This window comes from Anguilla anguilla, chromosome 6 (genome assembly GCF_013347855.1).
Source record: "Anguilla anguilla isolate fAngAng1 chromosome 6, fAngAng1.pri, whole genome shotgun sequence".
Lineage (NCBI taxonomy): Eukaryota > Metazoa > Chordata > Actinopteri > Anguilliformes > Anguillidae > Anguilla > Anguilla anguilla.
In genome coordinates, this window is record NC_049206.1 from 61,783,320 (window position 1) to 61,802,819 (window position 19,500).

At 48.8% G+C, this 19,500-nt stretch overlaps 1 protein-coding gene across 1 annotated transcript in view; it reads right to left on the minus strand.

The window, feature by feature from the left end:
• Nucleotides 1-19,220, minus strand: part of gareml (GRB2 associated, regulator of MAPK1-like) — a 30,730-nt gene extending 11,510 nt beyond the window's left edge. The window contains exons 1-2 of the mRNA XM_035423455.1: nt 18,436-19,220; nt 4,681-4,821 (exon numbers count right to left, since the gene is read on the minus strand). Coding sequence (XP_035279346.1) covers nt 4,681-4,821; nt 18,436-18,547 — 253 coding nt within the window. The 5' untranslated portion in view covers nt 18,548-19,220. The remainder of the gene's footprint in view (nt 1-4,680; nt 4,822-18,435) is intronic.
• Between the last annotated feature and the right edge of the window lie 280 nt (nt 19,221-19,500).

Sequence of the window (19,500 nt, forward strand, 5' to 3'; positions counted from 1 at the left end):
CTGTTTTCCTCTCTGTGCTGGACAGTGGGAATATTCCAGCTGTTTTCCCTCTCTGTGCCGGACAGTGGGAATATTCCAGCTGTTTTCCTCTCTGTGCTGGACAGTGGGAATATTCCAGCTGTTTTCCCTCTCTGTACCGGACAGTGGGAATATTCCAGCAGTTTTCTCTCTCTGTGCTGGACAGTGGGAATATTCCAGCTGTTTTTCCTCCTGTCCTGTCATCCCAGGAAAGCACTGCATAGGCCCTGATACTGAACACAACAGATCAGATTGCCAGAACATTTACTATGAGAACAGCGCGTGCAGTCTGCACAATCCTGGGCTCAAACTGCAGCCCCATCTCACTCCTCACTCTTCAGCAATCTAATCACTCTCCTTTTGCTGCCAATTTTACTTCCAATTTGTTTTATTACATTTTATGGGACAAATCATTTCAATTTACTTATGAACTCTGTGGCATTTGCCCTCCCTCTTTCCCTCCTTCCTTCTCTCCCTCACTCACTCATTCTCACTCTTCCTGTCCCCTGCACCCTCTCTCTCGCCCTTTCCCTCTTACCCTCTCTCAGTATCACTGTGTCTGTGAGTCTGTCTCTTTCTCGCCCCCCTCTCCATCTCTCTCTCCCTCCCCCTCTCACTCTCTCTCTCTCTCATAGCCTGGTATGTGGCAGCAGTCAAGCAGGCCCCCTCTCTCTCTCTCTCTCCCTCTCCCTCTCCCTCCCACTCTCTCTCTCTCTCATAGCCAGGTATGTGGCAGCAGTCAAGCAGGCCCTGTCTCTCTGTAATGAATTTCCCAGCTTATTTCATCTTTCACTCAGGAGGACCCTCCAGTCTCTATCACCTAGCAACAGGTTTCTTTCCCACTTAGAGCAGGAGCTTCTCCCAAGCAGCGATCAGAAAAGAGAGAGTAAAACTGGAGAAGTATGAGAGGTCATTCACCACTGAAATCACCACATGCCAGCCTCACATCTCAGAGCGTTAGTCCCGCTAAACAGCTGATTCTGCTAGAACCTTCTCCCCGACCCTAAACCCCGGACGCCTGTAAGAGGCCCCCGCAGCAGCCAGAGTGTAAGAGGGGCCCACAGGACCGCCTGGAGTGTAAGAGGGGCCCACAGACCAGAGTGTAAGAGGGGCCTACAGGCCGGAGTGTATGAGGGGCCCACAGGCCAGAGTGTAAGAGGGGCCCACAGGACCGCCCGGAGTGTAAGAGGGGCCCACAGGACCGCCCGGAGTGTAAGAGGGGCCCACAGGACCGCCCGGAGTGTAAGAGGGGCCCACAGTCCAGAGTGTAAGAGGGGCCCACAGGACGAAGTGTAACAGGGGCCTACAGGCCGGAGTGTAAGAGGGGCCCACAGGTCAGAGTGTAAGAGGGGCCCACAGGACGAAGTATAAGAGGGGCCCACAGGCCAGAGTGTAAGAGGAGCCCACAGGATGGGCCCACAGGCCGGAGTGTAAGAGGGACCCACAGGACGGAGTATAAGAGTGGCCCACAGGCCAGAGCGTAAGAGGGGCCTACAGGATGGGCCCACAGGCCAGAGCGTAAGAGGGGCCTACAGGACGGGCCCACAGGCCGGAGCGTATGAGGGGCCTACAGGACGGGCCCACAGGCCGGAGTGTATGAGGGGCCCACAGGATGGGCCCACAGGCCAGAGTGTAAGAGGGGCCCACAGGCCGGAGTGTAAGAGGGGTCCACAGGATGGAGTGTAAGAGGGGCCCACAGGACGGGCCCACAGGCCGGAGTGTAAGAGGGGCCCACAGGACGGGCCCACAGGCCGGAGAGTAAGAGGGGCCCACAGGACGGAGTGTAAGAGGGGCCACAGGACGGAGTGTAAGAGGGGCCACAGGACGGGCCAGAGGAAATCAAGCCCAGGTAAGCAGCAGCTTCTGAAATTTGGGAAAACTGCTGTTGGTACGTGGCACTGCATTCTGTATTTTTATTCTGAAATATGCACATTTGCCATATTTTGCCACCAAATATCTTTTTTGCAAGATATGCCTCATCCAACAGAGAGGGTTCACCTCCACATAAGCCTGTCATACTCCACACATAACAGAGTCATACTCCATCAATAACCCAGTCATACTCCACAGGCTAGGATAGATAGGGTTCGCTATTGAATGACAGGTGTGGGAGGAATGACCTCATCACTTCCTATGACTCATCAGTGAGAAACATCAGAGCATCTGAAATCAGAAATAACCAATCACGTAGCAAGCCATGACCTCATTACCCGCCACAGCCGTCGCCATGGCGTCATGGTGTATTGGGTGTCCCCCGCTCTTCCCCCGGAGAGGAAATACCCCCCCGTACCCCCCCACCTCCTCTCCCACTGCGCCCCATTATTGCATTACACTGAGCAAATATTCTGGGAACACCGTCTCTCTCTCTCTCACTCGCTCTCTCTGCCCCTCTCTCTCTCTCTCTCTCTCAGACTTCCCCTGCAGCCCCTGTGGCGGGGCGGAGGTGTGTGTGGGGGGGGGGGGGGGGTTGGGGTGGCTCGTGAGTCACCCAGGAGTCCTTGGGACCTCACCTGAGGGACCTCACCTGTGGTAGCATTAGACCAATTTCCCAGTCAGGTAAACATCAGTCACCACATGGCACCTTCTGCTCAGTCCCTAACGCATTTATTTTTTAATTAAAGAGACACAATCATTACATTGTTAGGGGAGTCCAAGCATTTAATTACTCTGGCTCCAATATCTTCTGAGTTACCTCTCACCATCCTGCCATCCCAGAGATCAAAACCGTCAACAAAACCTGCTCCAGCTCTCAGGAGCATTACAGAACCAGGACTGAGAACCACAGCACAGTCAGCAGCCACGACCCTGTTCAAAATCACTGCATTAAATGACATTTCCACATTTATAATTCTCTCCTGTGTCAGAACACACAGAACCAAATGGACCTTGCTGTGTATATTGTGCTGCAGATCCAGGAACACAGGGACAGACCGATCTGTAGGAGCCATTTCGGCTCATGGCTGAAACACCTGTGCTGGTCTTTCCAGATGTGCCCTGGTCTTGGGTACACCAGCAGTAGTGTGGGTTTCCATGGCAAGGGGGTCCTGTTGGAGGTCAATGTAAACTACTGGACAAAGGCCATGAATGGTGGGAGGACAGAGAGAGAGGGAGAGGGAGAGAGACTATGTGTGTGTGAGACAGAGTGACAGGTAAAGAAAGAACTAGAGCAGGAGAGAAAGGAGGAGTCAGACAGAGAAGGAAAGAGGGAGAAAGACAGAGCGAGCCAGTCTCTCCTCTGGCAGACAACACAAAGGCAGTGGCTTGGCCTGGGCCCAGACAGCCAGCACAGCAGGGGGAGGGGCTTCAGGCTGCAGGGGGAGGGGCTTCAGGCCACAAGGGGAGGGGTTTCAAGCAGTCCTAGATGCGATAGGCAGTGCAAAGGGCAGCCTTTCAGGCCCCAGGAGGTCAGGAGCTGGTCATGTGACCTCCCAGACACAGCACAGCGTAGCACAGGGTAGCATAGCGCAGAGACGCACAGCACATCACAGGGTAGTGTAGCACAGGGTAGCATAGCACAGAGACACACAGCACAGCGTAGCACAGGGAGACAGTCTTCCTGCAGGGGCTTCTCTACGAGAACATGACTGAATGAATAAACCCTCTCAACACAAGCAGTCGATATGGCCCACCCCTCCCCCCTTCACTCACTCAATCCTCTCCTCCTTAATGACCTGCCCTTCCTGTCATCTCTCCATCCCCATTCACAGTCTCCCCCCCCTCCCCCCTCCCCCCTCCCCCACAGAGGGCTGTGATTAAGCTCACTGGATCTCCATTACACATTACTTATTTATCAGAGCTGAGCAGTCAGAGCATCCAGCACTTAGGGGCGCCCATTTACCCGCCCCGCCCCGCCCCCCCCCCCCCCCGCCCCCCCCGGCAGCCTCCCTGGATGACCTCAGAACCTCGGAATAAGACGGGATGCCCCCCCTCCACACCCCCACACCCATCTGTCAATAACAGCCTCCGGTACTGACCATGCAGGCCTGGTCTTGGCGCCAAGTCCGGCACATTCCGCGCTCCCACCTCACAGCACTTCAACTCTGACCCCCCCCCCCCCCCCCCCCCCCCACGCCCCCGCCACCCCCAACCTGTTATTGTGACTTGCTCCCCCCTCCTCCACAAAACCCAATGATCTCATGTATCCCTCCTATTCGCCCAGGCGTGCACAAAGAGGCCAATCCGTTTCCAGGTTTCACACCAGCTATCTGCTCTTAATTATGTCATCATCCTCAGCCACAGAACCCTGAGCTCCAGCCACTGACAGTACAAACGATCCGCGGTGTGAGTGTTCAGCGTCCCGATGAGAACCCACGGACTAACCAGAGTCACTGTACAGCGAGCAGAGGGCAAAATGAGGGTCCAGGTCGAGAACAAGCGAATGGTCAAACACGAAATCCAATCAACAAACAAAGCAGAACCATAATTGAAAAGAATGAGCGAACGGCCAATCTGGAGATGAACCGGAAGGATGAGACACGCAGCAGAGACAAAAGTAAACACAAACCTGAAGACCTTGTGCATTTTTATGAAGCAGATTTTGAAGTCACTATCCTGTAATGACACTGTGTAACTTCATGAACTTTTTGCAACATCACATTCTATTACACAAATGCCAACTAGACTGGCCCTGCACCTCTGCCAGGACGCCAGGCTGGCACTCACCAGGGTACTGAAGAGGGATGTCGATTTTGGGCCCGATGACGTAGTGGCCCTCTTCCAGGCTGTGGGCAGTGACGGTGGTCCACTGGCGGCAGGAGTGCAGGAGGATGACATCCTGCTCCGTCACACCCTCCACATGGTCCCCTGCAGAGAGAGAGAGAGAGGCTCAGGCTCTGTACAGGACTCCTGTACCTGTGGCCAGGTACAGCAGGAGTACAGCACCTGGAACTGTGTGTAAAGCACCTGTAACTGTTTGTACAGCACCTGTAACTGTTTGTACAGCACCTGTAACTGTACAGCACCTGTGACTGTTTGTAAAGCACCTGTAACTGTTTGTAGAGTACCTGTGCATGTTTTCAAAATACCTGTAACTGTTTGAAGAGCACCTATAACTGTACAGCACCTGTGACTGTTTGTAAAGCACCTGTAACTGTTTGAAGAGCACCTATAACTGTACAGCACCTGTAACTGTTTGAAGAGCACCTATAACTGTACAGCACCTGTAACTGTTTGTAGAGCACCTGTAACTGTACAGCGCCTGTAACTCTAACGTCCTACATTTGTATATCCCTTCTCCTTGTTCTGATTATTTATTGATTAAAGTGGCACTGGCTTCTTCCATGGCATGGTCACCAAGATCAATACCCAAATTACATTTTCCCAAACAAACCCCTGGAAGAAGAAAAGGTTTAAACAACTAGACATCCCAATCAGTCCACTCACTCAGAGTCAGTGAGCCTGCAAACCCAGAGAGTCAGTGAGCCTGTAAACCCAGAGAGTCAGTGAGCCTGTAAACCCAGAGTGTCAGTGAGCCTGTAAACCCAGAGAGTCAGTGAGCCTGTAAATCCAGAGTGTCAGTGAGCCGGTAAACCCAGAGTGTCAGTGAGCCTGTAAACCCAGAGTGTCAGTGAGCCTGTAAACCCAGAGTGTCAGTGAGCTGGTAAACCCAGAGTGTCAGTGAGCCTGTAAACCCAGAGAGTCAGTGAGCCTGTAAACCCAGAGAGTCAGTGAGCCTGTAAACCCAGAGAGTCAGTGAGCCTGTAAATCCAGAGTGTCAGTGAGCCTGTAAACCCAGAGTGTCAGTGAGCCTGTAAACCCAGAGTGTCAGTGAGCCAGTAAACCCAGAGTGTCAGTGAGCCTGTAAACCCAGAGTGTCAGTGAGCCGGTAAACCCAGAGTGTCAGTGAGCCGGTAAACCCAGAGTGTCAGTGAGCCTGTAAACCCAGAGTGTCAGTGAGCCGGTAAACCCAGAGTGTCAGTGAGCCGGTAAACCCAGAGTGTCAGTGAGCCGGTAAACCCAGAGTGTCAGTGAGCCTGTAAACCCAGAGTGTCAGTGAGCCGGTAAACCCAGAGTGTCAGTGAGCCTGTAAACCCAGAGTGTCAGTGAGCCTGTAAACCCAGAGTGTCAGTGAACCCAGGTTCACTCACAGAGCACCGGAACCCAGAATAAGAATGATGAAAATAAAAGGTGTGATTTTTGCGGGACATCAGACGCAGGGCGTGAAGCAGAGCGCTGTTTCCGGAAAAACACGTTCTCGCCCACGGGACGCCGGAGACACAGCATTCCTCACGGTCCCGCGAGCGTAAACACAGCTCCTCTCTATCCTCACACTTCCTCACGCTCCTCACTCTCTATCACACTGCCTCACACTCCCTCACACTGCCTCTCTCTCCCTCACACTCTCCTCACACTCACTCTCTATCACACTCCCTTAATGTCAAAAGCAGCTCTTCCCACACACTGGAAACTTGGACATGACTGGGGTGTACGATTCCCTCCCCAGTGAGGAAGCTGATTCCCTCCCCAGTGAGGAAGCCTATTTCTCTTCTCTTCATATGGGGAAACAGTTCACCCATGCATCCGTCTGAATGTGACCATTCTGCACAGGTGTTATATAGGCTATTTGATGCATGTCGCACTAGGTTTAGTAAGTACATGTGCAGTTTGGAACAGCGATCAAGCAGTCTTCTGACTTTACAATCCATTATTGACAATCCTCATCACAGTCATTCACCATTCTATTAGCATTCCTGCCCCGCCCCCCCCCCCCCCCCCCCCCCCCCGACTAGCCCACTGTCTCCCAGGATAGAGACACTATATGACGCTCGTCTCACCACAGAATCACTCATATAAAAACACTTTGCTTTCAGAAAGGGGAGCAGTTCTCAAAACATTAGCAATAAGCAAAATACAAACAGCAGAACTTATCCACAATATGGCCGTTCACATGCATCCCGCATTCATGCATTCACATGCATCCCGCATTCATGCATTCACATGCAGCCCACATTCATGCGTTCACATGCATCCCACATTCATGCATTCACATGCAGCCCACATTCATGCATTCACATACATCCCACATGCATCCCACATTCATGCATTCACATGCATTCACATGCAGCCCACATTCATGCATTCACAAGCATCCCACATTCATGCATGAGGGTCTAACTGATGATAGAAATAAATAAACTTATAAATAGACCAGAAAACAGGTCTATTTATAAGTTATAGACTTATAGACAGTGACTGCAGAGAAACCCACTAATCAGCAACATCAGAGAGCAAGTTGTTTTAAAGAGGTGTGTGTGTGTGTGTGTGTGTGTGTGAGTGACTACAGAGCTCAGTCTGTACTTTCCCAGGTCATGGTGGATCTCTTCCTATTGTGCCTCATCACGATTTTCTTGGCAGCCAAATGCACAAATTTAGCATTTCTCTGTAAGAGTGCAACAGTTAACACCTAACATACAATTAACATTGTAACAATGTTCCAGAGTTTCTGCTAACATTGTAACAATGTTCCACAGAGCTTCTGCTAACATTGTAACAATGTTCCACAGAGTTCTCCCGGACATTGTAACAATGTTCCACAGAGCTCTCAACATTCACACAGAGTTCCGCAGTGCCACTGTTGTTATCGTATCAACGTTCTCCAGTCCTACCGTTAACTGTAACCAAGGAAACAGCCTTCCTTTAAAAACAACACAGACTGGCTCTCTCCTTTATTTGCCAGGTCATACTCAAAGACAAAGCCCAGTGCACTCATAGATGGGCCAAGCAGGCATTTAGACTGCACACGGATCAGAGTCTGCCGCTTCAGGCCAAACTGGGTCCTCTGGAGACATGGAGCCTCAGGTATAGCATGGCAGGCGTCTGATCTGGGAGGGGGAGGAGGGGGGGTTGAAGACAAACATCCACCTAAACAAAGTGAATTACACTTCTTGCAGGATAACCAAGAGCTTTCCAGCACGGCCCTATTCATTCCCCATTATCCTCACCCAGAGCAGCTGGCCGGCTGCCAGGACAACCTGGCCCGGATTCAGCGCTGCTGGGCTGGAGCGCTGGCGACTGCTCAGCCACTACATCACGTCTGATGTCACAACCGCCCGCAGTTACTCAGGAGCCAGGAGCCCTCTCAGCCTGCAGTCTCGCCCGGTTCACACAAGCCTGGCCAAAAAGACTTCCAAAAAAACACTCACACCACCCCACACTGGCCCCACACCACCACACACCACTCCACACTGGACCCACACCACCACACACTACCCTACACTGGCCCCACACCACCACACGCCACCCCACACTGGCCCCACAACACCTCACGCCACCCCACACTGGCCCCACAACACCACAGACCACCCCACACTGGCCCCACACCACCAAATGCTGGCCCCACACTACCACATACCACCCCACACCACCCCACACTGGCCCCACAACACCACATGCTGGCTCCACACCATCACACACCACCCAACACCACCACACGCCACCCCACACTGGCCCCACAACACCCCACACTGGCCCCACACCACCAAATGCTGGCCCCACACTACCACACACCACCCCACACTGGCCCCATGCCACCACACGCCACCCCACATTATGCCAGTGATTATGTTCCATATGGATGTGCCAGTGATTATGTTCCATATGGACGTGCCAGACATTATGTTCCATCTGAATGTGCCATTATGTCCCATATGGATGTGCCAGTGATTATGTTCCATATGGGTGTGCCAGTGATTATGTTCCATATGGACATGCCAGAGATTATGTTCCATCTGAATGTGCCATTATGTCCCATATGGACATGCCAGAGATTATGTTCCATCTGAATGTGCCATTATGTCCCATATGGGTGTGCCAGTGATTATGTTCCATATGGGTGTGCCATTATGTTCCATATGGATGTGCCAGTGATTATGTTCCATATGGGTGTGCCAGTGATTATGTTCCATATGGGTGTGCCAGTGATTATGTTCCATATGGGTGTGCCAGTGATTATGTTCCATATGGATGTGCCAGTGATTATGTTCCATATGGGTGTGCCATTATGTTCCATATGGATGTGCCAGTGATTATGTTCCATATGGATGTGCCAGTGATTATGTTCCATATGAATGTGCCAGTGATTATGTTCCATATGGATGTGCCCGTGATTGTGTTCTGCAGACAGGCTCTCGGCCTCGGGTTGGAAACACTGCAGAGACTGAATAAGTGCGGCAGACAGACAGCAGGAGGAAAAGAAGAAAAGAGCAGGGAAAAAAGGAAGAGGAGAAAAAGAAGAAAAACACATCAAAACAAAGCCTCCATTGATCCCTCTCTTCCTCCCTCTTTCTCTGTATGTCTCTCCCTCTCTCCCTGTCTCTGTCCCCCTCTCCCTCTCCCTCCCTCTCTCTCTCTCTCTCTCCAGCTGAAACCAGACACCATGTGGGAAACTGCTCCAGTCACACAGGGCTGCCCTGAGGAACCCCTGCCCATCCAGCCATGCAGCCAGAGGCTGCGCCTACATCTCCATGCATTGGACAGGGCAGGTCACATGGTCCTGGGCCTGCCAGCCCATTGGCCAGGCCAGGTCAGGTGGTCCCAGTTAAGGGGGAAGGCCAGTGCTACCCTGCAGTGGCTGAGGGTGCAGGCTAGCACAAAGCTGGTGAGTGTGTCAGACAAACAACTCCGCTCCTCTCTATTCTGTCATCCCACATCCTGCTGGAGAAACACGTATTTGTAAGAAACAACACAAAACCCATTTAAATTTGAAAGTACATTTAAGAAAAAAAGAGATATGTTTTTAACCGTTTTATGGATAATACATTTTACCATTGAAATAAGCAGCCAAATTTCAAACAATTCAAGTGCACAGATTTCTATTGTGGATTTTTGTGAAAAATGAGCCAAGCTGAAATTCCAGCACTAATCTAATCACCCCAACCTCGAGCCATCAGCCTGCTGTGCACTGGAGCCAGACACTAGTGCTCTCTCCCTCATAAGGGCACACACACACTAGTGCTCCTACCCTCATACGGGCACACACACACTAGTGCTCTCTCCCTCATACGGGCACACACACACTAGTGCTCTCTCCCTCATACGGGCACACACACACTAGTGCTCCTACCCTCATACGGGCACACACACACTAGTGCTCTCTCCCTCATACGGGCACACACACACACACACTAGTGCTCCTACCCTCATACGGGCACACACACACTAGTGCTCTCTCCCTCATACGGGCACACACACACACACACTAGTGCTCTCTCCCTCATACGGGCACACACACACACACACTAGTGCTCTCTCCCTCATACGGGCACACACACACACACTAGTGCTCTCTCCCTCATACGGGCACACACACACACACACTAGTGCTCTCTCCCTCATACGGGCACACACACACTAGTGCTCCTACCCTCATACGGGCACACACACACTAGTGCTCTCTCCCTCATACGGGCACACACACACACACACTAGTGCTCCTACCCTCATACGGGCACACACACACTAGTGCTCTCTCCCTCATACGGGCACACACACACACACACTAGTGCTCTCTCCCTCATACGGGCACACACACACACACTAGTGCTCTCTCCCTCATACGGGCACACACACACTAGTGCCCTTTCCCTCATACGGGCACACACACACTAGTGCTCCTACCCTCATACGGGCACACACACACTAGTGCTCCTACCCTCATACGGGCACACACACACTAGTGCCCTCTCCCTCATACAGGCACACACACATACACAGGGCAGGTTTTTGTGTTTTCTTGTCCTTCAGTCAAATCAGGACAGAGCAGGACAGGTCAGTAGGTCTTTTTAAACCATAAGCCTAACACTGAATATCTTATGTTCATCTCCAGCTGTGTAGACTAAGGGTCAGCATTTCACATTAATACAGATTAAATTAAAGTTTGGAGAAAGCTGGAGAGTATAAGTGATGTTTCCTAACCCAAACCCTCAACCTAAGACTGAACTAAGAAAGAGTGGAGCAATGTGGAGAGCACAGCAAACAGACATTCAGATGTATCTCTCTGCCTAAATATTAACTGTGTCTGCAAAGTAAACTCTAAACTGTAGGCAGGGGTCAGAGTCAGCTCAAAGGCGGACCCTGCCAGCTTTTGGGAGAAGGTTAAAAATGGCTCGATCATTGATTTTTTTCTGGACTCAAACAACCTAAAAGAAACAATGCATAATCCAGTCAGATGGCACAATATGTCACAATCTGTTCTTCCCCTCTCCCTGCACTGCCCCCCCCCCCCCCCCGCAAAAAAACCAACCCCCCTCGACCCAGCAAACTTCATCATGACAAAGAGCACAGCGCTCATGTCAAGCATAAGCAACAGAACAAGGAACACAGTGCTCACATCAGGCATAAGCAACAGAACAAGGAGCACAGTGCTCACATCAGGCATAAGCAACAGAACAAGGAGCACAGTGCTCACATCAGGCATAAGCAACAGAACAATGAGCACAGCGCTCATGTCAAGCATAAGCAACAGAACAAGGAACACAGTGCTCACATCAGGCATAAGCAACAGAACAAGGAGCACAGTGCTCACATCATGCATAAACAACAGAACAAGGAGCACAGCGCTCATATCAGGCATAAGCAACAGAACAAGGAGCACAGCGCTCATATCAGGCATAAGCAACAGAACAAAAGCACAGCGCTCACATCAGGCATAAGCAACAGAACAAGGAGCACAGCGCTCACATCAGGCATAAGCAACAGAACAAGGAGCACAGCGCTCACATCAGGCATAAGCAACAGAACAAGGAGCACAGTGCTCACATCAGGCATAAGCAACAGAACAAGGAACACAGTGCTCACATCAGGCATAAGCAACAGAACAAGGAGCACAGCGCTCATATCAGGCATAAGCAACAGAACAAGGACCAAACACCACCAGCACGTGACACATCCAAAAAGAAAGACCCTCTGCAGAGCACTAGGGGTGTGTGGGTGTGTGGGGTTAGGGTTTTATAATGCATGTTATTTTTAATGCTATGGTTTTAATGCACAATACGGGGGCAAAGAACCACTCATAGTAGAGTGCATTAAAACCATGTGACCACAGCTTGTGGATTATCCTGTTTACACCATGGCCACTTGTGAAAAAGCTAAACTAGAGTATTGACTTATTTTCTTCAGATGTTTTGCATTGAAAATGAAAGTTTATTAGCAAGAGAGGTACCGTTTCCCTGGCAACACGAGGACCAGACTAATATCTGTATTTAAAAAAAACTAAAAAAAGAAACTCTCATATCCCATAATAAACATTAGTTTACAACACAATGTAAGCATTCCAGCAAATACCGGAAAATGTAAATACTACCTAGCAACAAGACACTGTACCTAGCAACAAGACACTCATCCTTGCCCCTCTCGTTCAAGTCAAGTAGCAAGACAGTGTCATGCTAGGCTCAGTTTCACTCACGCAACTTAGTATTAAAATTACACTTGAACTTGGGTCGAAAAAGTCTCACAGTCTCACATGTCCCTCATCATGGACAGCTAGCTAGCTACTGCACCTATATGGTCACAGCAAAACCACAGCGAAACTGTATCACTCAATTGAGCACCTATGCCATGAGATGGATGGAGTACAACCCCATACAGATCCATATTGTGGACAACTGCAAAACGGAATAATTATTGCACATATTTACACCAAACTGTCTATCTAGCTGTTGATGTAACTCAGATATTTGGTAAAATAAGTGTTGTTGCTCTGTCTGAAACCACAGGTCCATCGCTGCAGCTTGTGTGAAACTGCTGGGGAGCTGGAATGTGTTTATCTCCATTTTCCCCCTTAAATTAAAAAATGTATTTATTGAATTCATTTAAGCTGCTGAAGGGACGGTATGTTCTTGACCGTTTAACTTTCTTACAGGACTGCAATGTGTTCATTCTGTTCATTTGCAAAAGTAATATATTTTAAGTGAAATTAATTGAGGCAAGCTTTTTATATCGTAATGTGTAATGGGTTTTGGGTTTGCGCATGATTTGAATGAATTAATAAATAAAAATAGCAATTTATCGCAGTATAAAATCACAATGTTTAGTGTACAGCAAAAACACGAAGAATCGCAACAGTATCATATTGTGACCCACGTGTCGGGATAATATGGTTGTGAGGTCCCTGGCGAGTCCTGCCCATAGAGAGCATGCCTTAAGTCAAGGGTGCACAACTCCGGTCCTGGAGGGCCGATCTGCGTGCTGGTTTTCGTTACAACCGATTACCATAGATATAGTTTTCCGACAGCTCTATAAACTATGCTGCTTCGCTCCTGCACTTGGGCTCAGTAAATTCTGTAGGATACACTAGCAGTCTGCGGCTGTAGCTGGTGCTTATACACGTCAGATCAAGATATGACTGGGCTAATTAAATAAATGTTGGAAAATGTTCACACAAAATCCTGAAAATCCAGCCCTTGTTGTGCACCCCTGCCTTAAGCGCTGTGAAACTGTGCTTCCACCCCCCCACCCCCCCCCCCACCACCCCCCCCCCCCCCCCCCACCATGCACGCACCACGCTGTGAAACTGTGCTCCCCCCCCCCCCGACCTTCTATGGTCTAATAATAGCCTGTGACCTGTTAGATAAAACAGTATTACACTTGACAAAGGGTTTCCTCTTCTCTGGTAACAGACCGGAAATATACACACACAAACACACACAGACACACACCTGGAGAATCACACACACCTGACCACTGCATTATCACCTACAGAGGGTGGGCTTCACTTAAATGGGCATCACCCATTTCAATGCACAAAAGGTTCCAAATACTGCTATCAGCATCATCAAAAAACAATAATAAAACAATAACAATTACATAAGTATTTACTCACTATAAGAAATACATCTATGTTAAATATTCATATTATATTACTTCTGTAAAATTTGCCCATGTGTCCTCCAGTAAGACCTCGATCCTGGGATTCAAACCTGCAATGCACTCCAATAAATCCCAGATACAAGGATGGATCGGGGAGACTAACAACTAACTGGGGCGGAGATGGTTTGCATCAACAGCAGCTCACTGATTTCAGCCAATCGTGGCACACTTCCTGTGCGGATGACAGTCACATCATTCCCAGGTGTTAGTGATTGATAGGCAGATGGTAGCTCCACCCATGACCTGGTTCATCCTGCTGCCCCAGGGTCTGTGGCCTTGGTCTCTCTGCACTGCCCACAAGAAGCTGAGGACAGATTCATTCATAATTTAGTCTGGCTTTGGACGAGTTACTATGGCGAGGGAAAACGCCTGATGTAAGGTTTATAGAGGTCATTGTCCTGCGCATAGAAAGAGAATGCCGATTGGTTGATTGGCCAATCAGTAATGACAGTAAACGCAGATGGTCACTTGGGTAAAACACACAGAGTTGATACACAATGCGCCAGCGGAGGTCATTCCGACATGCAGTTACCCTGAGAACCCCCACTTCCCTATGAGACGCCCATGCCACCACCATGCCACCACCATGCCCCCACTTCCCCATCAGATGCCCATGCCCCCACATGCCCACACCATGCCCCAACATGCCCGCAAAATGCCCGCACCATGCCCCCACATGCCCGCACCATGCACGCACCACGCCCGCACATGCCCGCACCATGCCCCACATGCCCGCACCATGCCCCCACTTCCCCATCAGATGCCCATGCCCCCACATGCCCGCACCATGCCCCCACTTCCCCATCAGATGCCCATGCCCCCACATGCCCGCACCGTGCCCGCACCATGCCCCCACATGCCCGCACCATGCCCGCACCATGCCACCAGAGAAAGCAGGAGAACGCTGTTTCAGCCTCGTGCCAAGCCCAACTTCCCTTCCGAGAATCAGAGACAAGAATCCTGCAGAAAAATCACATTCCATGTATTTATTCAAGGGCTGAATAGGAGCTGACCAATGGCTCTGTGCTGAGAACGCGTCATTATGCTGCTCAACAATCAGCACATTCACCCTGGGGAATCAGGGGCTGCACAGCCACGGCAGCAGGACCAGGGGTGACAAGACGAGCCGCCATGTAGCAAGAGGACACCACAAACAAAGACTGAAGTGCACCGTATCCTTCCTCAGGCATATTTATCTCTCAAAAACCTGTCCAACTCTCAAACACCTGTCCATCTCTCAAACACCTGTCCATCTCTCAAAACACCTGTCCATCTCTCAAACACCTGTCCATCTCTCAAACACCTGTCCATCTCCCAAAACACCTGTCCATCTCCCAAAACACCTGTCCATCTCTCAAACACCTGTCCATCTCCCAAAACACCTGTTCATCTCTCAAACACCTGTCCATCTCTCAAACACCTGTCCATCTCCCAAAACACCTGTCCATATCGCAAACACCTGTCCATCTCCCAAAACACCTGTCCATCTTTCAAACACCTGTCCATCTCCCAAAACACCTGTTCATCTCTCAAACACCTGTCCATCTCTCAAACACCTGTCCATCTCTCAAACACCTGTCCATCTCCCAAAACACCTGTCCATCTCTCAAACACCTGTCCATCTCTCAAACACCTGTCCATCTCCGAAAACACCTGTCCATCTCTCAAACACCTGTCAATCTCCCAAAACACCTGTCCATCTCCCAAAACACCTGTCCATCTCTCAAACACCTGTCCATCTCCCAAAACACCTGTTCATCTCTCAAACACCTGTCCATCTCCCAAAACACCTGTCAATCTCCCAAAACACCTGTTCATCTCCCAAAACACCTGTCAATCTCCCAAAACACCTGTTCATCTCCCAAAACACCTGTTCATCTCCCAAAACACCTGTCAATCTCCCAAAACACCTGTTCATTTCCCAAAACACCTGTTCATCTCCCAAAGGCCTGGTGTGCTTCCATTCAGGCAAAAATGGATACCTTTGTTGCAGGACGTCACCACTTGGGGGGGGGGGGGCACACAGGTAAAACTCGAGGAAGTGTGCCAGAATATGGCGATCATTGCGGTCACTGTCTGCTGGAGGAACTGAATTTGTCTCATCGCGGGCTGTACAGACTGACACTCAAACTGTATTTACATTTCCCAGGATGCTCCAGTAAATGCATGATTTTAAAAGGATTTATTTTGGTGCAATCTTCACCACAGTATTACGCTACTCTGAACCAATTCTGCCATTTTGCACACACTTATTTCAAGATTTGGTAGGAATTGACAGAAGATTATTTTAGTTGATAAGAAGCTTCTTTTTTAATCTGGGAAATGTTCCCTGATTCCTAAAGGACAGGAAGATGTTTCTGGACTTTCTATGACGTGCTGGTCAAGTTTCGTAACTATGGTGGACCTTGCTCACTTCTGGCTAACATCTGACCTCACCACCGTGTAAGACTGACAGATTCCACTAGTTTCACTGGCACTACCTGCGGGACTCTCTACAACAAGATCAGTACAGAGGAATTAAATATCAATATCAATTTAACTTCTGCAGAAATGTATCAACTATCATATAGTCACTGCACTACTAGGACAGGTGTCATACATCTTGGAAAAAAATCTAGCAAATTAACTCTAACTACACAGTAAAATAACAGGAATGTAAGCTCATCAGCCAAATAAATGTACAGACATCACTTTGAATTGTGTTTCTGGGAAATGCAACCGGTAATGATTCAGTGCACAATCCTCAGTACTGATAGAAATACGTTTCAGGCTGAACCTGAAGTTGGTGTACAAGCGTGCATAAGCAAGCACGTCTATAGTACTGTTGAGCAGTAGCTTAGCCAAGTTAGCCACAGTCACAGAGAATAGCCCATGAACCAGACTGAGGGGTCTAGAGCCACCCGAAGTGGAGTGTAAATTCATAAATGACCCAGTTCGTGGAAGGTCACTTGCAGAGCGCAACTTTCTTCCTGAGAGCTAATCTACACCTCCTCTGGGCTTACACCGGTAGCTTTAAAAAAATCACTCTTGAAATAGAGGGTGGAATTATCTGCCGGACCCTGAAACTAAGTTCCTCTTCCTCAGCCTGTGTCCGATATGTGCCTGGTCCACTCTGAAGTCTGCTTCCACTGATTCAACAGCATCACTGTTGGTAAACTCCACCCAGACATTAAACTACACTTAGCAACTTCAATACAAGCTGTCAGCACCGCAACACCTGCATGATAACCGGCAACCCAGCCCTGGAAGCCACACACATTGTGTAAAAAACCTGAGTGGATGTGGACTGCCTCCCACTGACAGCTGGTCCTGCTTCACGTTCTTTAGACAGTTCTTTGGGGGATATACAATTGGTTTGGGAAAGAGCAGTAAATCTGTGCAATGGATCTGTGCAAAATGGGGTTTCCTCCCATTTTAGCGCACTCGGCCACCAATAAACCGGAAGGGCACGTCTTGCACTGCAGTGAACTCTGTGTCCTAACCACAGATGATTTTTAAATAGCACGACTTGTTAGGCAGGCCTGTCAAAACCAGTAGCCCAAGTATTCACTGTAGCTGCAAGCTTCCAATGCACACAACACTACAGCTTGTGTACAGTAAGTTATCAAAAATAAATATTCCGAAGCACAGTATAATTTTGAACCATTAGCGCAAACAACTGCAGCTCGACTTGAACCCTTCAGGCAGCCTGAGGTTTTGTGGACAAGTTAATAAATCCGCGTGTGTTGGAGGAAGCAGGGTCACGGGGTCACATCCGAAAGTCAAATTGTGATCGAACCAGTTAATGTCTTCTTTCAGTATAAATTGATAATAAAAGAAATGTAAAAACAGGCCTAGCCCTACGTTCATTCATGGATATGTGGCCATTTGGCGTACCTCCCTCTTTGAGTGATCTCTCCCGCTCCCGACATAAACGAGCAGCTACACAGCTAAATTATGCATTCATCTAATTGTGGAATAGGACTTGCCTATCACGAAAAGTACCAAACGTATTCATCTCTCGCGTAATAATGCGTACATCGTGTAATAATTTTAATGCAACGACCATCCTTTGTTCCTGGAATAATTGTTCGAAACTTGGATGTTTCCTCTGACTGCGCTTCTTAGTATTCAAGACACTCGGTTGCTGATTACAAAATTTCCATATGAATAGCCGTGGATCACTTTTGGAATACAGCAGATACTTTGTCACCTTTAATTTCAAGTCTGAAATAACCTATTTATTTTACCAAAATATATATTTAATTTATGCTAGTTTTATTCAATGCGCAACTAGTCACACGGGGGAGTTTTTAATCAAATGTTGAACAACAAACAAGCGAAATTCCTTCCGTCGGAAATGCCCCGGCGATGCCTGAATGTTGTTTGGCTTCGTTACAGCGTAAGATCACAACAAGCTTAACATTTTATATCTAGAAAGAAAATAAAAAAACAGGTCTTCTTGTAAAAGTACAGATAAATCAGAGCAGCAATTTTAGAACACCCGCAGACCCAGCTTCGCAGCCTTAAAAAAATGTCCCTTTAAGAAAGTAAACTTGCCTGAAATTTCCTTACCTTGGCTCAACCGTACCAGCGTAGGCAGTCTAAATTTGCTGACGACCAAATCCAAAGGCAAGGACACCGAGCTCCATGCTATATCGGAAATGGTTGCAGAAAACTTGTCCATTTTTCCAACATCATAGACGCCTCGGAGTTTTAAGGGCTTGGAAAGAGGGCGAAGCGATCTGCAGCATCAACCGAAGTGTTTTAAGTCTCTTGAGGGGGAGTCCGCCGTGCTTCGCCATGTTGGGACGCGAATGGACTCGGAGTCGGAGAGAGGGAGAGGGAGTCCTTTCCCTCGAGGCTTTCAGTAGCACCACCTACTCTCTGAAACTGTCAGCTGAAGCCCCAACATGTCACGGAGCACCACCCTTCGTTACAGACAGCAAATAACTATCTATGCAATGCCCACAGCGCCGGACAGCTGGTGAAAGATTTATTTTATCTTTTTTTTTTTTTTTACTCGAATCTAGTGCGCTATTGCAGTTCCGTGTGGCCTGCACACAGAAAACGAAATCGTTCCTTAGCAAACCGAGCTTGTGTGTATTGTAGTTGTTTAACAATAGCTGGTTGTGCTTTTTTTTTTTCATTACACATGCGCATGCCATCAACCGTGCACTCCGAATGAGCTCCACGAGCGCTTTAAGGGGAGGTACCGAAGACACATCTCAACGTAAATGCAACGTTCCCGTTCGTGCAGCTACAATGCACGAGCGCGAGAGCGTCCGTACGGCATTTATGGACATCTAACAACCAATGGATTAAAACGAATAAAAACAACGGAAGCTAAATAATTGGATATTAGATGTATACACTTTGTTGTACAAAAAGTGATGTGATTTCTGCTGCGGGGTTCAAAACCTGTGCGTAAGACGTGGTAAACAGCTGACCCAATTGTTGCAGCTTAACTAGTTTTTAATAAAGAGCATCTGATTAACAGAAAAGTACCATCCGTCGTTAGATCAACAGATTATTCACTAATGAACCTAATAGAGGTAATAAGCACTAAGAAATTGTTTTCTTTAAAAAATATCGTAAAACAAATAAAATACTGTAAAACAAACAGTTCTTAAGCCAGCT